This window comes from Thalassophryne amazonica, chromosome 16 (assembly GCF_902500255.1).
Source record: "Thalassophryne amazonica chromosome 16, fThaAma1.1, whole genome shotgun sequence".
Classification (NCBI taxonomy): Eukaryota; Metazoa; Chordata; class Actinopteri; order Batrachoidiformes; family Batrachoididae; genus Thalassophryne; species Thalassophryne amazonica.
The window spans coordinates 42,377,542-42,398,700 of NC_047118.1; the positions used below are offsets into that span (position 1 = coordinate 42,377,542).

Consider the following 21,159-nt stretch of genomic DNA (forward strand, 5'->3'; position numbering starts at 1 on the left):
TAATTTTGTAGAAGAAAAGCAGATCACAGACAAGAGGATCAAGTGACAACGACCAGCTAATAAACAGAATATGGCAAAAGGACAGAAGCACACACCTCTCTCTCTCGATCTATCGATCCCTATTAACCCTAGAGTTAATAGGGTTGTAAAAAGAAATGGTTTTCACCAATTGTCTTGCTTACAACCCCTGGCAAAAATTATGGAATCACTGTCCTCGGAGGATGTTCATTCAGTTGTTTAATTTTGTAGAAAAAAAGCAGATCACAGACATGACACAAAACTAAAGTCATTTCAAATGGCAACTTTCTGGCTTTAAGAAACACTATAAGAAATCAGGAAAAATAATTGTGGCAGTCAGTAACAGTTACTTTTTTAGACCAAGCAGAGGGAAAAAATATGGACTCACTCAATTCTGAAGAATAAATTATGGAATCACCCTGTAAATTTTCATCCCCAAAACTAAAACCTGCATCAAATCAGATCTGCTCGTTAGTCTGCATCTAAAAAGGAGTGATCACACCTTGGAGGGCTGTTGCACCAAGTGGACTGACATGAATCATGGCTCCAACACGAGAGATGTCAATTGAAACAAAGAGGATTATCAAACTCTTAAGAGGGTAAATCATCACGCAATGTTGCAAAAGATGTTGGTTGTTCACAGTCAGCTGTGTCTAAACTCTGGACCAAATACAAACAACATGGGAAGGTTGTTAAAGGCAAACATACTGGTAGACCAAGGAAGACATCAAAGCATCAAGACAGAAAACTTAAAGCAATATGTCTCAAAAATCGAAAATGCACAACAAAACAAATGAGGAACGAATGGGAGGAAACGAGTCAACGTCTGTGACCGAACTGTAAGAAACCGCCTAAAGGAAATGGGATTTACATACAGAAAAGCTAAACGAAAGCCATCATTAACACCTAAACAGAAAAAAACAAGGTTACAATGGGCTAAGGAAAAGCAATCATGGACTGTGGATGACTGGATGAAAGTCACATTCAGTGATGAATCTCGAATCTGCATTGGGCAAGGTGATGATGCTGGAACTTTTGTTTGGTGCCATTCCAATGAGATTTATAAAGATGACTGCCTGAAGAGAACATGTAAATTTCCACAGTCATTGATGATATGGGGCTGCATGTCAGGTAAAGGCACTGGGGAGATGGATTACATCATCAATAAATGCACACGTTTACGTTGATATTTTGGACACTTTTCTTATCCCATCAATTGAAAGGATGTTTGGGGATGATGAAATCATTTCTCAAGATGATAATGCATCTTGCCATAAAGCAAAAACTGTGAAAACATTCCTTGCAAAAAGACACATAGGGTCAATGTCATGGCCTGCAAATAGTCCGGATCTTAATCCAATTGAAAATCTTTGGAAGTTGAAGAAAATGGTCCATGACAAGGCTCCAACCGGCAAAGCTGATCTGGCAACAGCAATCAGAGAATGTTGGAGCCAGATTGATGAAGAGTACTGTTTGCCACTCCTTAAGTCCATGCCTCAGAGACTGCAAGCTGTTATAAAACTCAGAGGTGGTGCAACAAAATACTAGTGATGTGTTGGAGCGTTCTTTTGTTTTTCATGATTCCATAATTTTTTCCTCAGAATTGAATGATTCCATATTTTTTTTCCCTCTGCTTGGTCTAAAAAAGTAACTGTTACTGACTGCCACAATTTTTTGTTTTTTTTCCTGATTTCTTGTAGTGTTTCTTAAAGCCAGAAAGCTCACATTTGAAATGACTTTAGTTTTGTGTCATGTCTGTGATCTGCTTTTTTTTCTACAAAATTAAACAACTGAATGAACATCCTCCGAGGCCAGTGATTCCATAATTTTTGCCAGGGGTTGTATAACCGATTCGATACAGTGAGGTTTGCTCTAATACCATCAGGGCTTTCTGTGACTGGAATTCTCTGCTGTTTAAAAGAGGAGAAACATTTCTTCATCTCTCTTCAGTAAGTGTACTTTGTTTCTTACAGGTGCCGTTTGAGAGCACAGACAATCAGGGCATTGTTTACACGTGGGTGGGCAGAGCTGCTGACCCTGATGAAGCTAAACTCGCCGAGGACATCATGAACAGCATGTTTGATGACACCTATAGCAAACAGGTGAACACAGTCGTGTATGTGTGAGAGAGAGAAAAATCCTAAAGCTTTGTTCCAAACTTTTTTTTATCCATATAATTTATTGAACAAAGTAAACACCCATACAAAGTCAGACCTCAAAAACAAACCAAAGGAAAAACACAAGACACACAAAAAAACAGATGCAGGGGACTGATCGACTACTCGGTAACAACTCATGCAAAAATTTAAACGTTAAATTTTTTGGGCATAGAGCACTGGACGCAGAAAGTACACAGTCTTTAAGCAAGTCTATGCAATACCCCGCTGCTATATGTAAATCTACACAACACTGTGCTACTGTACACCAAGCCTCCGCAATTCTACACACTACGCCAGGGTTAAAAATCCTTTTAGGTTTTTTATCAATATGAACCACATTGATAGATTTTATCCATCCTGCTGGACTTTGCTGTTAGTGAAGCTTCAAAACCACGGAAGAAGAAGAGGCGGGCCAAACTTCCATGTTCAGAGGACATGTCTACGTCCACTCCTCATGGACAGATCACCAGCGAGAGGACATGTCCACATTCACCATCCACTTTTCACAGACAGATCGTGCGCGCCATCACGCACCATTCTTTCACTTCCAAGTTCTCTCAAGATTGTGGCAAGTTAAATAAAGTCCATTAACTCCTGCTCAGGGACCGATCACCAGCGAGAGGACATGTCCACCATCCACTCCTCATGGACAGAACACACACATGATTGCAGCTTTCACCTTAAGTTATTATACGATTGTGGCATGTTAATGAAGTCATTTAACTCCTGGAAATGGTGTATTCTGAAGTTTTCCAATGTATCAAATCCATCTGCGTGTCCAGGCAGTCGCATCATGGAGCCAAGCTACCTGTGCATGCAATCTCTCTCTCTCTTACTCTCACTCACACACTGTCAGTCAGTGCACAAACATGAGTGCCATTTGCTTTTCTTGTACCATTTTGAGAACAGAGCACATTACCACAATGCCAAAAAAAATTTCCTCAAAATGTAGGCAGGAGTGAACTGTAACAGGCAGAAAAAAGCAGCTAAGGCTACATACGTGGTACAGTAAGCAACCATACTCAACTGTAAGCAAGACTAGGAACGAAACCATGCGCTATCACACACCAGCCAACACAGGGACTATGCCAAATCTGTGCAACTTTCCAGTGTACTCTATACGCATCATAACACAGCTGTATGCAAGCCTGGTGTGAAAGGGACTTGAACTGTTATTCAGATGAGGGAAACAAGCAGATGTTTTGTGAGTGCAAATGACTGTGCATGTGCTAGAATCTGTGGGATTTATCAACATCGGATGTGCTTACGAACGACATGTGCCTGTTTTTAATAAAACTGGGTTTTTTGTACTTGAACACATAATAAAGTTTGTTTGTATTGACAGTATTTTGAACCTTTTCGAAGCACAGTTTAATAAATGACAGCTCTGGTGTTCCAAAAGGTATTCATATGCTCAGAATATCCAGCAGCTGGCATCATCAGCTGGCACTCATAACTTTGATCACAAAATACACATTTGGATGGGAAACTTCAACTCAAAATACTGTTTTGTTCTTGGGTTTTTGTTTGTTTTTTTGTTTTGTTTTTTTGTCCAGAAAGCTCTCCTTTTCAAATATTATGTGAAAATATATCCTGTTCATCTCCTAGGTAATTAACGAAGGGGAGGAGCCAGAAAACTTCTTCTGGGTGGGCATTGGCTCTCAGAAGCAGTTTGATGAAGATGCAGATTATATGAAACATGCTCGACTCTTCAGGTGAGTAAAAGTGTCTGTATATTCTCTACATATCTTATCTGTTTCTCTTCTTTCTGACTTATGTAAACCCCCCCATTCTTCTTTTCCTGCACTGTCTTCCCTCAGGTGTTCAAATGAAAAAGGTTATTTCTCTGTGTCGGAGAAGTGCTCAGACTTCTGCCAGGATGACTTAGCTGATGATGACATCATGCTGCTGGACAATGGCAAAGAGGTTATTATAGGTTTTTTTATATATATATACACTCAACAAAAATATAAACGCAACACTTTTGGTTTTGCTCCCATTTTGTATGAGATGAACTCAAAGATCTAAAACTTTTTCCACATACACAATATCACCATTTCTCTCAAATATTGTTCACAAACCAGTCTAAATCTGTGATAGTGAGCACTTCTCCTTTGCTGAGATAATCCATCCCACCTCGCAGGTGTGCCATACCAAGATGCTGATTAGACACCATGATTAGTGCACAGGTGTGCCTTAGACTTCCCACAATAAAAGGCCACTCTGAAAGGTGCAGTTTTATCACACAGCACAATGCCACAGATGTCGCAAGATTTGAGGGAGTGTGCAATTGGCATGCTGACAGCAGGAATGTCAACCAGAGCTGTTGCTCTTGTATTGAATGTTCATGTCTCTACCATAAGCCGTCTCCAAAGTCGTTTCAGAGAATTTGGCAGTACATCCAACCAGCCTCACAACCGCAGACCACGTGTAACCACACCAGCCCAGGACCTCCACATCCAGCATGTTCACCTCCAAGATCGTCTGAGACCAGCCACTCGGACAGCTGCTGAAACAATCGGTTTGCATAACCAAAGAATTTCTGCACAAACTGTCAGAAACCGTCTCAGGGAAGCTCATCTGCATGCTCGTCGTTCTCATCGGGGTCTCGACCTGATTCCAGTTCGTCGTCATAAACCGACTTGAGTGGGCAAATGCTCACATTCGCTGGTGTTTGGCACGTTGGAGAGGTGTTCTCTTCACGGATGATGCGAAGGAGATGTGTTGCACTGCATGAGGCAAATGGTGGTCACACCAGATACTGACTGGTATCCCCCCCCCCAATAAAACAAAACTGCACCTTTCAGAGTGGCCTTTTATTGTGGGCAGTCTAAGGCACACCTGTGCACTAATCATGGTGTCTAATCAGCATCTTTATATGGCACACCTGTGAGGTGGGATGGATTATCTCAGCAAAGGAGAAGTGCTCACTATCACAGATTTCAACTGGTTTGTGAACAATATTTGAGGGAAATGGTGATATTGTGTTTGTGGAAAAAGTTTTAGATCTTTGAGTTCATCTCATACAAAATGGGAGCAAAACCAAAAGTGTTGCATTTATATTTTTGTTGAGTGTGTGTGTATATATATATATATATATATATATATATATATATATATACAGTAGTGTTCAGAATAATAGTAGTGCTGTGTGACTAAAAAGATTAATCCAGGTTTTGAGTATAATTCTTATTGTTACATGGGAAACAAGGTACCAGTAGATTCAGTAGATTCTCACAAATCCAACAAGACCAAGCATTCATGATATGCACACTGTTAAGGCTATGAAATTGGGCTATTAGTAAAAAAAAAATAAATAAATAAAAAAAAAAGTAGAAAAAGGGGTGCTCACAATAATAGTTGCATTTGCTGTTGACACTACAAACTCAAAACTATTATGTTCAAACTGCTTTTTTAGCAATTCTGTGAATCACTAAACTAGTATTTAGTTGTATAACCACAGTTTTTCATGATTTCTTCACATCTGTGAGGCATTAATTTTGTTGGTTTGGAACCAAGATTTTGCTCGTTTGCTAGTGTGCTTGGGGTCATTGTCTTGTTGAAACACCCATTTCAAGGGCATGACCTCTTCAGCATAAGGCAACATGACCTCTTCAAGTATTTTTGACTTATCCAAACTGATCCATGATACCTGGTATGCGATATATAGGCCCAACACCATAGTAGGAGAAACATGCCCATATCATGATGCTTGCACCACCATGCTTCACTGTCTTCACTGTGAACTGTGGCTTGAATTCAGAGTTTGGGGGTCGTCTCACAAACTTGTCTGCGGCCCTTGGACCCAGAAATAACAATTTTACTCTCATCAGTCCACAAAATATTCCTCCGTTTCTTTTTAGGCCAGTTGATGTGTTCTTTGTCAAATTGTAACCTCTTCTGCACGTCTTTAACAGAGGGACTTTGCGGAGGATTCTTGCAAATAAATTAGCTTCACATAGGCGTCTTCTAACTGTCACAGCACTTACAGGTAACTCCAGACTGTCTTTGATCATCCTGGAGCTGATCAGTGGGTGAGCCTTTGCCATTCTGGTTATTCTTCTATCCATTTTGATGGTTGTTTTCTGTTTTCTTCCATGCGTCTGTTTTTTTTTGTTTGTTTTTTTTTGTCCATTTTAAAGCATTGGAGATCATTGTAGATGAACAGCCTATAATTTTTTGCACCTGCGTATGTTTTCCCCTCTCCAATCAACTTTTTAAATCAAACTACGCTGTTCTTCTGAACAATGTCTTGAACGTCCCATTTTCCTCAGGCTTTCAAAGAGAAAAGCATGTTCAACAGGTGCTGGCTTCATCCTTAAATAGGGGACACCTGATTCACACCTGTTTGTTTCACAAAATTGACGAACTCACTGACTGAATGCCACACTACTATTATTGTGAACACCCCATTTCTACTTTTTTTTTTTTTTTACTAATAGCCCAATTTCATAGCCTTAAGAGTGTGCATATCATAAATGCTTGGTCTTGTTGGATTTGTGAGAATCTACTGGTACCTTGTTTTCCATGTAACAATAAGAAATATACTCAAAACCTGGATTAATCTTTTTAGTCACACAGCACTACTATTATTCTGAACACTAGTGTGTGTGTATATATATATATATATATGTGTGTATATGTGTATATATATGTATATTTTTTTTCTCCTGTATCAATGATTGCATTTTCTAAAAAATAATGCCCTGTATTGTTATATGAGTTTTTCTTTTATTCCAGGTCTACATGTGGGTCGGTACTCAGACCAGTCAGGTGGAAATCAAACTTAGTCTCAAAGCGTGTCAGGTAGGAATGTGTGCGCATGTGCACTTTATATGGTTTGACATATTTTTGATGAACTCCTGCATTTCCCCTTGTAGGTTTACATTCAGCACATGCGTGCCAAAGACTCTGAACATCCGCGGAAGCTGCGACTGGTGCGGAAAGGAAACGAGCCTCACTGCTTCACGCGCTGCTTCCATGCGTGGGGAGTTTTTAAAACTCCTCCAGCATAGACACATGCATGCTGCTTTGTACTTGATCCATCAGTGGTGTTTATGTGATGACTGCAGTTCACATAAATGAAATTCTTGTGATTACAAACTGTCACCTGTCTTTCTGTGTGCACGCTCCAGGATCATGCCACCCCCCCCCCCCCCCCCCCAGAGAATTATGTTTTGATTTCAAGGTATTTTTGTTTGTTTGTTTGTTTAAATAAAAGAATGAGTTTAGGTTCAGTCCGCTAAAGCTGGTCAGGCTTTTAAACCTTTTCATGAGTGTGCCTGTAAACAGACGAGGTGCACATTATTTCTACGTACGTACATATCACTCATCTGAGCTTGCTGCCAATTTGCACAGGTTGTTGCAAAGTTTGTATTAATTATAGCCACACACCAGCTGAACAGAAAGCAGCTTTATAGTGTCTCTGAGGAATGTCTGGCTGTTTATACGTCTGTCGTCACATTGTTTGTTTACCTTTGGCACCTTCACTGACACCCACGTCTGCTCACTCGTCTCTCCCTATCAGTCTGCTGATGTTTTTCACGGTATCTTAAGGAAGAAAATGTTAATTTGTCAAACTTGGACCACTTGAGGGGTGAGTGTGAGAAGGTTGGGTGCAGATTTTAGGTCAGAGCATCACTTTAGGGGCTGCTGTGTTAAATGTGCAATGATGAGTACATGGGAGAAATCAAAATGTGCAGTCACTGTGCTCGTTCTGTAGCTGTGGGAATGTAAGAAAAATTTAGGTTTTCTACACAAACCTTTCTCCCCTCCAGTGTGTGCATTTGGCTCTTTTGGAGGCAGACTTCTGGTTTCACTGATCCCAGATCAGTACTTTTACCTATATATGTAGAGATCAGTGTAACCAGAGGATGTTACTGTGCAATGCCATCGGTTCAGGAACCAAACCAACACAGTAAATGTCACCATGGAGCTACCTTCATTTGCTTTGTACCTTTTTTTTTTTTTAAGGGAAAATGTCTTTCCCGCCTGTGTATGGATATGATGTGCACATGCTCCTGATGCCACCTGAAGTTTTATTTATGGATTTTATATTAAATTGTTACATCACTGAGCATTTTGACCCCTATTTTTTGTGAATGGCTTAATGTGTCAAAAACATTTGTACGTTAAAGAATCAAAATGTTCACTTTTATTTGTCATGGTATTATCTCTAAGTACCAAAATTCTACTTAGTCATCTTGATGAATCAAATGGCTTCCAATAGAGGCTGGACTAAAACATCTGAGGTTTTAAACATTTTTTAATCTTTTCAAGAAATGGAAAACTTATCTTTTGGGCTGTTTGAGGTGAACCTAGACCTTACTTTATATTTAGTGAATGCAAATGCTAACTAGTTTAAAAGTTTATAGTTAAAGACAGTGAGCAGTGCGGTGTGGCATGGAGTCTGTGGCACTGCTCAGGCGGTATGAGAGCGCAGGTAGCTCTGATAGTGGCCTTCAGCTCTTCTGCATTGTTGGGTCTGGAGTGTCACATCTTCCTCTTCACAATACCCCCTTTTATTTTATTTATGTATGGGTTTATGGTCAGGTCGGTTTGCTGGCCAATTAATAACAGGGATACCATGGTCCTTAAAGCGGGTACTGGTAGCTTTGGCACTGTGTGCAGGTGCCAAGTCCTGTTGGAAAAGAAATATGCATCTCCATAAAGTTGGTCAGCAACAGGAAGCATGAAGTGCTCTACAACTTCCTGGTAGATGGCTGCATTGATCTTGGATCTCAAACACAGTGGACTAATAGAAGACATGGCACCCCAAACCATCACTGACTGTGGAAACTATACTGGACCTCAAGCAACGTGCATTCAGTGCCTGACTCTAGGGCCTTGATTTCCAAAGGAAATGCAAAATTTACTTTGACTAGTCAGAGAACATAACCTTGGACCACTCAGCAGCAGTCCAGTCCTTTTTGTCTTTAGCCCAGACAAGACGTCAAGTCAAGCAGTCTTCCCCATGATTGTGTGGCTTACAGAACTAGACAGACTAGTTAAAGGCCTTTGCAGGTGTTTGAGTTAATTAGCTGATTAGATTGTGCCTCCAGGTGTCAACGTTTTCACAATATTCTAATTTTCTGAGATACTGAATTTGGGGTTTTCACTAGTTTGTCCAGTTATCAAAATTAAAAGAAAAACACTTGAAATGTCAGTCTGTCTGAATGAATAGAATATACAAGTTTCACTTTTTGAATGGAATTACTGAAAACTTTTTCATGATTTCTAATTATATGACCAGGACCTGTATGCAAGCTGTCCTTAAAATACATTTTTTCCTGATAGTTGTTACTTTACTATTTCAGCTTCAGTAACACGATGTCCCAACAAACCAGACAGGTTGTTTAAAGTAAATAATTTTATTGACATTCACAATTGTCCATCAGCCAAAATGCTAAGTGACTCAATTAAAAGCCTATGCACAAAAAGACAAAACCTCTCGTAGTATTAAAGTAAACCATGCCAGCAGTACCTTGAAAGCAGAATGTTACAAAAAAAAAAAATTAGTATGATTTTGATCTGAGCTACATTATAGTTAGTGAGGTCCTTTAATCTGTTTACACAGGGTGCTGGAACACTGAGCGGTTCTATGCTCCCACAAGGTCTACAAGGTTCTAACTTCCACCACAGGTTTACCATTACAAAGTTTGTAATGCAAGGTTACAGTATTTATTTTTTTAAACATAGGATAACTGAAGTAAATTAGTTAAAATATTGGTAGATAAGAGGACTGCATTTATTCAATCTTACCCACAATGCACCCCTCTTCTCTTGAAATACCACTGACACTAGCATTTCTTCATTTGTCCTCACTTGATTTCTTGTGTAAAATTACTCATTTTAAAGTGACAAAGTTTACGTTTGACGCTGCTCAAAACCAGTGTGAGTACAAACGTACATTATTCACTTCCTACCCTACTTGTGTTCAAAAAAAACAAAAAAAAACACTTTCCCAAAGCTGTACAAAACAGAATAAAGCACCATCTTTGCAATCGTGAAACCAGCCAGCCACTGAGTCAGCTCCCTTTACCAGATCCTGGGTAAACTGAATCCATTTTCAATGGTTAGATTCTTTTTTTTTTTTTTCCCTTTCAAAAATACTTTGTCATGTTTGGCTTGAATGCCACAATGTTCAGTGTCTGGTGGCCAGTCTCAGTTCATGTCGAAATAATGACCATTTAAGAAAGAAGTGCCATTTCCTTGTGTGGGCAAACGTTACAATCCACGCAAATTGAGCTTGCAAATGCCACAGACACAAACATACACGTACAACTGTGACGGGCGGAGGATGACAAACTGCTGCCTTATTGGTTCCAGACCAGAATCATCAGCACTCAGTGTGTCCAAAAACTGGATCCTGAGAGGAACATCTACTCTCAGAGCGGGACCCAACACCATGTTTCCAAAGTGGCTATAGATGAAGTTTATTCTTTCTAGTGGGAGGGGCCACAAGATGTTCTTAATGACTTGTTTGCGTAGCAGAGCTATCCTCCCAATTTTTGCAGATGAACAGGAGAGACCTGCGCACAGAGACGTGTGTGGTCCAGCGCTCTAATACCATCCAGTTATGTTGCTCCAGATCAGCTTCTCCCTGCAACACCACAAGAAACATACTAAGTATTAATGCACTAAATAACTACACATAATTAGACGGCTCCAGTCTGAGCTGCAAGTAGTGAGGTCTGAATGACCCTTGCAGGTTCAGTGCCTGGCACAGAGAGCAGTGTGACACCTCTATAACATTGTAAATGTTGTATCCAGGTGCTCACCCTTAATGGTGAGGGACAACGAGTCCTTTCTTCCTCTCAACTGGGATTATAACTGTCTCACAAATGGAAGACAGAGCGACAAGACGTGGGTAAAGCTGTAGATACCAGACATCTGCTGCTTTATCCGCCGCTAGATGTTTTCCACAGAGATTCACAGGTTTGCAGGCTGAGTGCTTCTTTGAAATTTATCAGATTAAAGCAGTAATATACACACACACACACGCACCACAAGAGGGCAGAACAGTTTAGTTGAAGCGCCTCCTGATTTTTTGGGTTGAACTGAGGGAGGGAGAGAGGGAGGGTGTACTACTCAATATTCATCACACCAAACACATCTAACATCATGACCCTTGTTGATTTTCTGGAGAAAAACTCAGAACCGACCCAAATACAAGTTTAAACCTGGAGGAGGCATGTTCTTTGACTTCTCCAGTGTGTTCAACACCATCCAGCCTGACTTCAGCAATAAGCTACATGACATGAAGGTGGAGACTCCACTGGTGGCCTGGATTACCAACTACCTCTCAGGCCGCCCACAGTATGTGAGGCTTTGGGACATTATATTTGACATCATCAAGAGCAGCACAGGGGCACCACGGGAGATGGTCCTATCTCTCTTCCTGTTCACACTCTACACCTCAGAATTCAGGTTCTGGTCACAGCCTGCGGATGTTTTCGGCTGACTCTGCCATTGTAGACTGCATCAGCAGTGACCAGGTGGCTGAGTACAGGAGTGTGGTGGACAGGTTTGCGGAGTGGTGCGGAATCAACCACCTGCAGCTCAACGTACCTAAGACGAAGGAGATGGTGCTGGACTGTCTGAACCCAGTTACCATCAATGGAACAGAGGTGGATATTGTGGACTACTACAAGTACCTGGGTGCCCACATAGACAACAAACTGGACTGGACTGTAAACACAGATGCTGTGTATAAGAAAGGTCAGAGCCGACTGTACTTCCTCAGGAGGCTCAGATGTTTTATCACTCGGTGGGCTCCTTCTACGCTGTAGCGTGCTGAGGCAGCAGGCTGAACAGACTCAATAAGCTCTTCGGGAGAGCTGGCATCTGTGGTGGAGATGTCAGAGAGGAGGAACCTGCTGAGGAAGCTGCTCAGCATCCTGAACAACACCTCCCACCCCCCTGCATGCCACACGGCCGTCCTGTTGTTGCACCTTCAGCCATAGACTAGACCACCGAGGTGCACCACAGAACGCCACAGAAGGTCTTTCCTACCTGTGGCAATCAGACTGTATAATTCCTCCCCCTTCTGCAGGATGAATACATAATGAACAGAGTTATTCAGTTACTCAGAGTTATGTGCAATATTGTCAAACAACTTGTACAATATATCTTCCAGTCATTTTGCATAAATATGTTGTACTTATTGTAAGAAAAAAATTGATTGATTGATTTCTATTTAATACTAACACTTTCTATAATTGTGTATTTAACTAACTACTGTTTACTGTTTCTGTACTCAGGCTAAATAATTTCCCTCAGGATAAAAAAAGTTTATTTTCTCCAGTTCCTCATGAAATCTGCAAAAATTGCTCTCAGCCTCTAACTTTATTTATTCACAAACTAAATGTATAATTTATACAGCATGTTAGCTACACGGACTTAAAAATCTGCTGATGGAAAACAAAGCAGGTAGGAAGAATTTTTTTTAGTATCCCTGTATAATTACAGTTAAACAATACAAAATTAAAAATCACTGAACTGTACATTGTAAGAGCCTTTCTGCAGAACGGCATCACTTGGTGCCATGGGTTCGTGCACACAATGGGCCTCATGTATCAACGTTGCGTACGGCGATATTTGAGTGTATATGGGGTGTACGCCAAAACGGCTGCGCCACTTGGCATTTCTCAATGTGGTCGTTGGCGTACGCTGCGCTGAAAGCATACACCAGGTCGAGAGGTGGCGTAAATTATACACCAAAATGAACCAGCGCTGTAATCCACAAAAAAATAGCATCGGACAGCATGATAAACAGTGCCGGTATACAAATCAATGCATATGTTACAGACATAACACGTGTGTGATACTACAAAAGAAATAATACGACGGCCGATCCTGACGCGCAAATGGCACGCGCCGTGATTGGTGAATTACCAGTCTGACTCATATAAAAGGCGGTCGTGTGTCGTAGGACAGGGTTGCACAATGGCAGATCTGGCATTGTTAGAGGACATGAATGCAGCAGTACGCAGGGAAAGAGTCTTCCGCGACAGGGCCGATCTCCTGAGCGAGTCATCAGACTCGCTCAGGACGCTTTCGCCTCCCCAGACACGTCCTCCTGGAGCTATGCGCATCATTGGAACCGCGTCTACAACGTGAAACGCGATGTACCTGTGCCATACCTGTGTCGCTCCAGGTCCTGTCGACCTTAGGTTTCCTGGCAACAGGCGTGTTCCAACGGGAAATAGCCGACAGGTCTGGAATTACGCAGTCCATGAGCCACATCCTGCCACACGTGTTGGCAGGGATACGGGATCTCGCTCCACGTTACATCAGATTCCCTTACAATAACGCCGAGCAGGCGGTGACAAAGAGGGACTTTCATGAGCTTGCCGGCTTTCCAAATGTAATAGGGGCAATTGACTGCACGCATGTGCGTCTGAGACCACCCTCGGTCAATGATTACGCATATGTGAACAGAAAGAATTATCATTCAATCAATGTGCAGCTCATCTGTGATGCCCATATGCGTCTCGTTAACGTTGTGTGGTGGCCGGGGAGTACCCATGACGCATACATATTCCAACACAGCAGCATGGCAAGAGGACTGCAGGATGGCATGGCGCACGGCTTTCTCCTGGGTAAACTACATAGTTGACATGCATATTAATTATTATGCCCGACCAACACTATTGAGTGACGCTTTCCTTCATTCCAGGTGATAAGGGATATCCCTTACTGGTAAATCTCATCACGCCACTGCACAACCCACTCACAGCGCAGGAGCAGCGCTTTAACCTGGCACACACAAAAACCTGTGTGGTTGTGGAGCGCTGTGCAGGCCTGCTGAAGGGCAGGTGGATGTGTCTCGGGCATGCAGGAGGAACACTCCTGTACACACCAGAGAAGGTCTGTCGTATAATTCTGGCCTGCTCGGTGCTGCACAATATTGCATTGGAAAACCATGTGCCTTATGGAGAGGGGATCCCCAATGACCGCATCGAGCAGGATCCGTGGCCAATTCCTCCTGCAGCTCGGGCCATTCAATTAAGGCAGGAGCTCATCCATCGTTTCTGAAGTAAGTATATGACGACAACTATATGTGAACACATTTATTTCATCAAAGTGGCATTTATATTAACAAGGGTCCTGTTTATTTCAGAGAGGTTTGCATTCATCTCAATTAATTGGTTTATGATGGCATCCTGTCGCTACAGGATCTCCTCTGTCAGGACTCTGGGCCTGGGGACAGCACCGCGGCCTGGGGCGTCGACCGGTACAGCCTCCGGTTGCTCTGGATGTGCAGCCCGGTGCAGGTCTCCAGATGGACGCACATCAGATGCCTGCTCATGACTGTCTGGGGACATGTATTGACAATTTAATTTTGTGGTTAACGAAATGGACAGGAACATGTTTATTTGGGATTATTTATGTATGATGAGACACTAACCTGGATCTGTATGGTCGCATGCAGCGGTGTCCCCTTCTGCATCCCCTAATATCCCCTCCACACACGCAGGGCCGATGAGCGCAGCCACTCGCTCCTCAGTGGCGCTCAATTTCGGTGCGTCCACTTCCCCCCCACCTGTCTGTTTCCGGCTCGTTCTTAATGTGGCGACCCTTCGTTTGGTGTGGATTTTCATGTCCGACCATTTCTTCTTTACCTGATTAATGATGTGGCACATTTTAGTTGTTGGATCACGCGCGTTTGGCCGTAGGCTTCTAAATTGATGGATTGACGTACCTCTGCAGGCGTCCTGACCACGGGTCCGACCTGATTCACAAGAGTGGTTATTGTTTGCCAGGTTTTGCTTTTTTGGCCTCCTTTGATCACACTCCTCAGACTCCCAAAGAGTATGGTTTTATGTTTTTCCACTTCGGCTGTTATGACCTCGATCTCCTGATCGGTGAAGTTTTTTTTTTTTTTTTTTGCCGTCTTCCTGCCTTCTATGTCGTAAAATGAGGGTGTGTCTGAGGCGGTGTCTGAATATTTATGGGCGTGTTTCTTATAATTACGATTGTTTCCAGCCGCCGCATTTATCAACGGCACGTCAGGCGTACGCCAGAAATGGGCAGGTGCGCACTGCTTGAAACATGTCACGGCGACTTTGGTGTATTTCAAGTTTACGCCGTAAATTTACGCCACAAGTGCGCAACATTGACACATGAGGCCCAATGTTTTTTAATAATGGTACGCTACCTGACAGACTGTTTCAAACTTGCCTCTGTTTGGGAAAATGTCGTTTGAGCTAATTTAGAACCCTGCAGTTGGTGCCCCAATGATATCTGGTTTTCTGTCCCAGTTGTCTTCAGGTGCTTAGAATGATCACTAAAATTAAATAATTAAACCACTAAACACCCTTTTAAAATTCTCTACATTTATCTTTATCCACCACAAACATTAATGGCTTCTTTTCCAGTTGGGTTTTCTTTTGACTGCCTGAAATTTCCTGAAAATCATTTGATATATTTTTGAGTAACAAACAGACACTGGACACAAGCTCGGTGACGGATGTGATTAAATTCTGGCTGGGTGGAAATGATTTTTGCTCCAGTGGATTTCACAGACAGACGCGTTTGAACAGAGCGAGTGTTTGTTGTTGGAATGCAGCGCACAGACAGAGTAAGTCTTTGAAGTGTGGACGCTCTGGACCGGCTCCATTAGAAACAGGTGTCCATCTGTGTGGACTTTAAAGTCTGTCCAATTAAATACACATTTTTCAGCTTGTAATCTTGTGTATGTGCCTTAATTTTACTACCATAAACAAATGGTAAACAAAATTTTTGTTCCAGACACTTCAGTCATTTGTTAATCAAAATCTGTCTTAAAAATACTCAAATGTTTAACACTCTGTGCCTCACATTCAGCAGCAAATGATCTCAACAACCTCCGGCCTCCAAAACGCTCCAATCACATCAGCCCTGACTTGACATTTTGTGTAAAAAATAAAATAAGATAAAGAAGAGTGAGCTGTAGGAGAAATAGCTTCCCGACTACATACCAGTGTTACACTACCATGTTTCATGTGTACGTTTCTCACCAGTTTACTTGATGAGGATGCCAGTCGAGCGTCCTTCCTCCTCGATGTTCTTTAGATTGTTTTCCTCCTCGTCCACAGTGCTGCAGGATTACAGGACAAAACCGAAGAAAAACAGATTAACAGGCAGTAATACATGCAAATAATTATAGAATTTTCAAATTCAGATTAAGAGAATCCAGTAGTGCTATGTGACTAAAAAGATTAATCCAGGTTTTGAGTATATTTCTTATTGTTACATGGGAAACAAGGTACCAGTAGATTCAGTAGATTCTCACAAATCCAATAAGACCAAGCATTCATGATATGCACACTCTTAAGGCTATGAAACTGGGCTATTAGTAAAAAAAAAAAGATGATCAGTTAGCTGTTTTACAACTACCCTTTCAAGAATTTCTGAGAGAAAAGGAAGGTTGGAGATTGGCCTATAATTAGCTAAGATAGCTGGGTCAAGTGATGGCTTTTTAAGTAATGGTTTAATTACTGCCACCTTAAAAGCCTGTGGTACATAGCCAACTAATATAGACAGATTGATCATATTTAAGATCGAAGCATTAAATAATGGTAGGGCTTCCTTGAGCAGCCTGGTAGGAATGGGGTCTAATAGACATGTTGATGGTTTGGATGAAGTAACTAATGAAAATAACTCAGACAGAACAATCTGAGAGAAAGAGTCTAACCAAATACCGGCATCACTGAAAGCAGCCAAAGATAACGATACGTCTTTGGGATGGTTATGAGTAATTTTTTCTCTAATAGTTAAAAATTTTATTAGCAAAGAAAGTCATGAAGTCATTACTAGTTAAAAGTTAAAGGAATACTCGGCTCAATAGAGCTCTGACTCTTTGTCAGCCTGGCTACAGTGCTGAAAAGAAACCTGGGGTTGTTCTTATTTTCTTCAATTAGTGATGAGTAGTAAGATGTCCTAGCTTTACGGAGGGCTTTTTTATAGAGCAACAGACTCTTTTTCCAGGCTAAGTGAAGATCTTCTAAATTAGTGAGACGCCATTTCCTCTCCAACTTATGGGTTATCTGCTTTAAGCTGCGAGTTTGTGAGTTATACCACGGAGTCAGGCACTTCTGATTTAAAGCTCTCTTTTTCAGAGGAGCTACAGCATCCAAAGTTGTCTTCAATGAGGATGTAAAATTATTGACGAGATACTCTATCTCACTTACAGAGTTTAGGTAGCTACTCTGCACTGTGTTGGTATATGGCATTAGAGAATATAAAGAAGGAATCATATCCTTAAACCTAGTTACAGCGCTTTCTGAAAGACTTCTAGTGTAATGAAACTTATTCCCCACTGCTGAGTAGTCCATCAGAGTAAATGTAAATGTTATTAAGAAATGATCAGACAGAAGGGAGTTTTCAGGGAATACTGTTAAGTCTTCAATTTCCATACCATAAGTCAGAACAAGATCTAAGATATGATTAAAGTGGTGGGTGGACTCATTTACATTTTGAGCAAAGCCAATTGAGTCTAATAATAGATTAAATGCAGTGTTGAGGCAGTCATTCTCAGCATCTGTGTGGATGTTAAAATCGCCCACTATAATGATCTTATCTGAGCTAAGTACTAAGTCAGACAAAAGGTCTGAAAATTCACAGAGAAACTCACAGTAACGACCAGGTGGACGATAGATAATAACAAATAAAACTGGTTTTTGGGACTTCCAATTTGAATGGACAAGACTAAGAGTCAAGCTTTCAAATGAATTAAAGCTCTGTCTGGGTTTTTGATTAATTAATAAGCTGGAATGGAAGATTGCTGCTAATCCTCCGCCTCGGCCCGTGCATGCTTGAATGCTTGGGGTCATTGTCTTGTTGAAACACCCATTTCAAGGGCATGTCCTCTTCAGCATAAGGCAACATGACCTCTTCAAGTATTTTGACATATCCAAACTGATCCATGATACCTGGTATGCGATATATAGGCCCAACACCATAGTAGGAGAAACATGCCCATATCATGATGCTTGCAACACCATGCTTCACTGTCTTCACTGTGAACTGTGGCTTGAATTCAGAGTTTGGGGGTCGTCTCACAAACTGTCTGCGGCCCTTGGACCCAAAAAGAACAATTTTACTCTCATCAGTCCACAAAATATTCCTCCATTTCTCCTTAGGCCAGTTGATGTGTTCTTTGGCAAATTGTAACCTCTTCTGCACATGTCTTTTATTTAACAGAGGGACTTTGCGGGGGATTCTTGCAAATAAATTAGCTTCACACAGGCGTCTTCTAACTGTCACAGCACTTACAGGTAACTCCAGACTGTCTTTGATCATCCTGGAGCTGATCAATGGGTGAGTCTTTGCCATTCTGGTTATTCTTCTATCCATTTTGATCGTTTTCTGTTTTTTTTCCACGTGTCTCTGGTTTTTTGTCCATTTTAAAGCATTGGAGATCATTGTAGATGAACAGCCTATAATTTTTTGCAACTGCGTATAAGTTTTCCCCTCTCCAATCAATTTTTTAATCAAACTACGCTGTTCTTCTGAACAATGTCTTGAACGTCCCATTTCCTTAGGCTTTCAAAGAGAAAAGCATGTTCAACAGGTGCTGGCTTCATCCTTAAATAGGGGACACCTGATTCACACCTGTTTGTTCCACAAAACTGACAAACTCACTGAATGCCACACTACTATTATTGTGAACACCCCCTTTTCTACTTTTTTTTTTACTAATAGCCCAATTTCATAGCCTTAAGAGTGTACATATCATGAATGCTTGGTCTTGTTGGATTTGTGAGAATCCACTGAATCTACTGGTACCTTGTTTCCCATGTAACAATAAGAAATATACTCAAAACCTGGATTAATCTTTTTAGTCACATAGCACTACTATTATTCTGAACACTACTGTATGCCAGAGCTGATTGATTGGATATGCTTTCTCAAATTCAGGATACAAAATGCAGATGTGATTGTAAGCTATGAAGTCAAGTAATATTCTGCCTGAATCAGAAGCCTAAAAAATGAACATACACAACATGAAAACAGGTTTTCACAGTTACACAAGTTGAAACTTAATACTGAAAATTTCAAACTGAAATTGAGACATCACCAAGTCCAAAAGGTCATTTTTCAGTTTAGTGTAATAAAACTCCAATCCAGCACGTGTGGATGATTTCTGTGGTGGACGCAGGATGGACTCCGCTGTAGGAACAGATCCAATGAGTGGCTCGATGACACCCCCCGATGGTGGATTGGACCGACGATCGGAGTCTGGTCTGCTTGAGGTTTCTTCCTCAAGCAGACTCAGATCATCAGTGGGAGTTTTTTCTTACCACTGTTACCTGTGTGCTTGCTGTAGGGGTTGATAAGATTTGACCTTACTTGTGTGAATCGCCTTGAGGCAGCTTTGTTGTGATTTGGCACTATATAAACTAAATAAATTGAAACTGAAAACAAGTGATATTTAAAACTCAACATCAAGTATGAAGTAATCCAATGGTTTCCAAACTTTTTTGTGGTGGAGCACCCCCCCCCCCCCCCCATAAAGATCCACAAGACCCTCCCCAAAAATAACACACAGGCACACATTTATCTTTAATTACCCTCCCCCCAATTCTTTTTAGGCTTGGAACCAGGCAAGTAATCAGTAAAGACTGATTTACTTCCACAGACAAATCTCTCAGCCCTGAGCCGTTTCTAAGTGTCTGAGTCAGTTTGCTTACGTGAGGAAATCCCTGACGTCCTCCACAGTGAGTTCTCCAGTGGAGTCAAGGGTGAGATCTGCACAGCTGAGGGGGGAGTCCAGCGGCGTTTCGAGGAGGGGAGAGGACAGTGCACTCAGAGGCTCCTCTGTTTGTCCTGAGACACACCACATCAACTTTTAATGGTTGGAAAAACAGTGAATCATGGGAGGATTCAAAACAGACTTGGATTAGTTGGAGGAATGCTGCTGTGAGTGTATAAAACTTGACTCATGCTTTAAAATTATTTTCTGATGTGAAACAAAATCTCACGTTGTTACAACCTGTTCATTACTGCGTGCATGTTGCTTTAACAGTCGTATTTGTATTTTATTTGGTTTCTCTGTCCGATTTGGCGTGCTGCTGAGACGTTTATCAAACATTACAGATCACTGCAGAGATCTGGATCTGTTTCATGTGACGCATTAAATTTTAATGCATCAACAAATCTCCACTCCCTTAAATCATGTATGCACACAGTGTAAAGTATTTAAAGCTACAGTGTGCAAGATTTAAGACTCTTAACTAGCACAAACGCAATATGGCATTCAAATTCATTTGATAATTAGTGTATAATTACCTAAAACAACTCATCTAAAATGGTTTGATGCACTTAGAACAAGCCCTTCATATGTACATGGGAGTGAACACCCTCATGACAGCCACCATGTTAACATATGTTCTGCAACCTCACCACTAGATGGCACCAAATCCTACAGACTGTAGCTTTAATGTCACTTTGCTAAAAAATTATGCACAGAAAAATTAATGCAGACTAGAGGAAAGAGAAGATGAGCACTAGGTAATCTATGTGTCTTTTTTGTGCATTCTCACGTTTAAATTTTCTGATGCTGCATGATGGAAAAGGCGTTAAAGAAAAATGTGCTTGTTGGCAGCATCCATCGAGAATTAATACCCCGGCTGAATGAGCCCTTCTCTGGTCTCCACAACAACGCTGATTTACAGCCAGAGAGGGAGGCGCTGAATGTTACCATGGAACCCAGAAGGGAACCCCCTGTGAGGACTGTTCGAGAGAAGAGAAAGTAATGAAGACTGAGAACAGAGAGAGGCGAAAGAAAACCCGAGGGGGGAAAAAACAAAAATGTCGACATACCCTCAGCCTGACCCATCTGGTTCTTGTGGGTTCCGTTGGCCTGCAGCTGTGTTATTGTGCCATCACTGAGGAAACACATGGACATGCTTCATTTAATAATAGATGGAATCATAAAGCAATATGTTGCATTTGTTCAGCGTCACAATGTCGCACAGTGCGTCAAACACAAGGA

General features: G+C 41.4%; 3 protein-coding genes across 3 annotated transcripts in view; 2 read left to right on the forward strand and 1 right to left on the reverse strand.

The window, feature by feature from the left end:
* The window catches only part of flii (FLII actin remodeling protein), a 36,780-nt gene extending 28,526 nt beyond the window's left edge, over positions 1-8,254 (forward strand). Inside the window, exons 27-31 of the mRNA XM_034190097.1 lie at positions 1,992-2,120; positions 3,786-3,892; positions 3,998-4,103; positions 6,918-6,983; positions 7,058-8,254. Of these exons, the coding sequence (XP_034045988.1) occupies positions 1,992-2,120; positions 3,786-3,892; positions 3,998-4,103; positions 6,918-6,983; positions 7,058-7,192 (543 nt within the window). The 3' untranslated portion in view covers positions 7,193-8,254. The remainder of the gene's footprint in view (positions 1-1,991; positions 2,121-3,785; positions 3,893-3,997; positions 4,104-6,917; positions 6,984-7,057) is intronic.
* A 325-nt stretch (positions 8,255-8,579) lies between these two features.
* Positions 8,580-14,216, forward strand: LOC117528707 (putative nuclease HARBI1). Its single transcript, XM_034191346.1, has 5 exons — positions 8,580-8,605; positions 10,950-11,046; positions 11,600-11,764; positions 13,336-13,780; positions 13,858-14,216. Exons 1-5 carry the CDS (start codon positions 8,580-8,582, stop codon positions 14,214-14,216), a joined length of 1,092 nt encoding a protein of 363 aa, XP_034047237.1.
* Positions 10,692-21,159, reverse strand: part of llgl1 (LLGL scribble cell polarity complex component 1) — an 87,871-nt gene continuing 77,403 nt past the window's right edge. The window contains 4 exon segments of the mRNA XM_034189460.1: positions 10,692-10,779; positions 16,181-16,260; positions 19,856-19,991; positions 20,988-21,052. Of these exon segments, the coding sequence (XP_034045351.1) occupies positions 16,185-16,260; positions 19,856-19,991; positions 20,988-21,052 (277 nt within the window). The 3' untranslated portion in view covers positions 10,692-10,779; positions 16,181-16,184.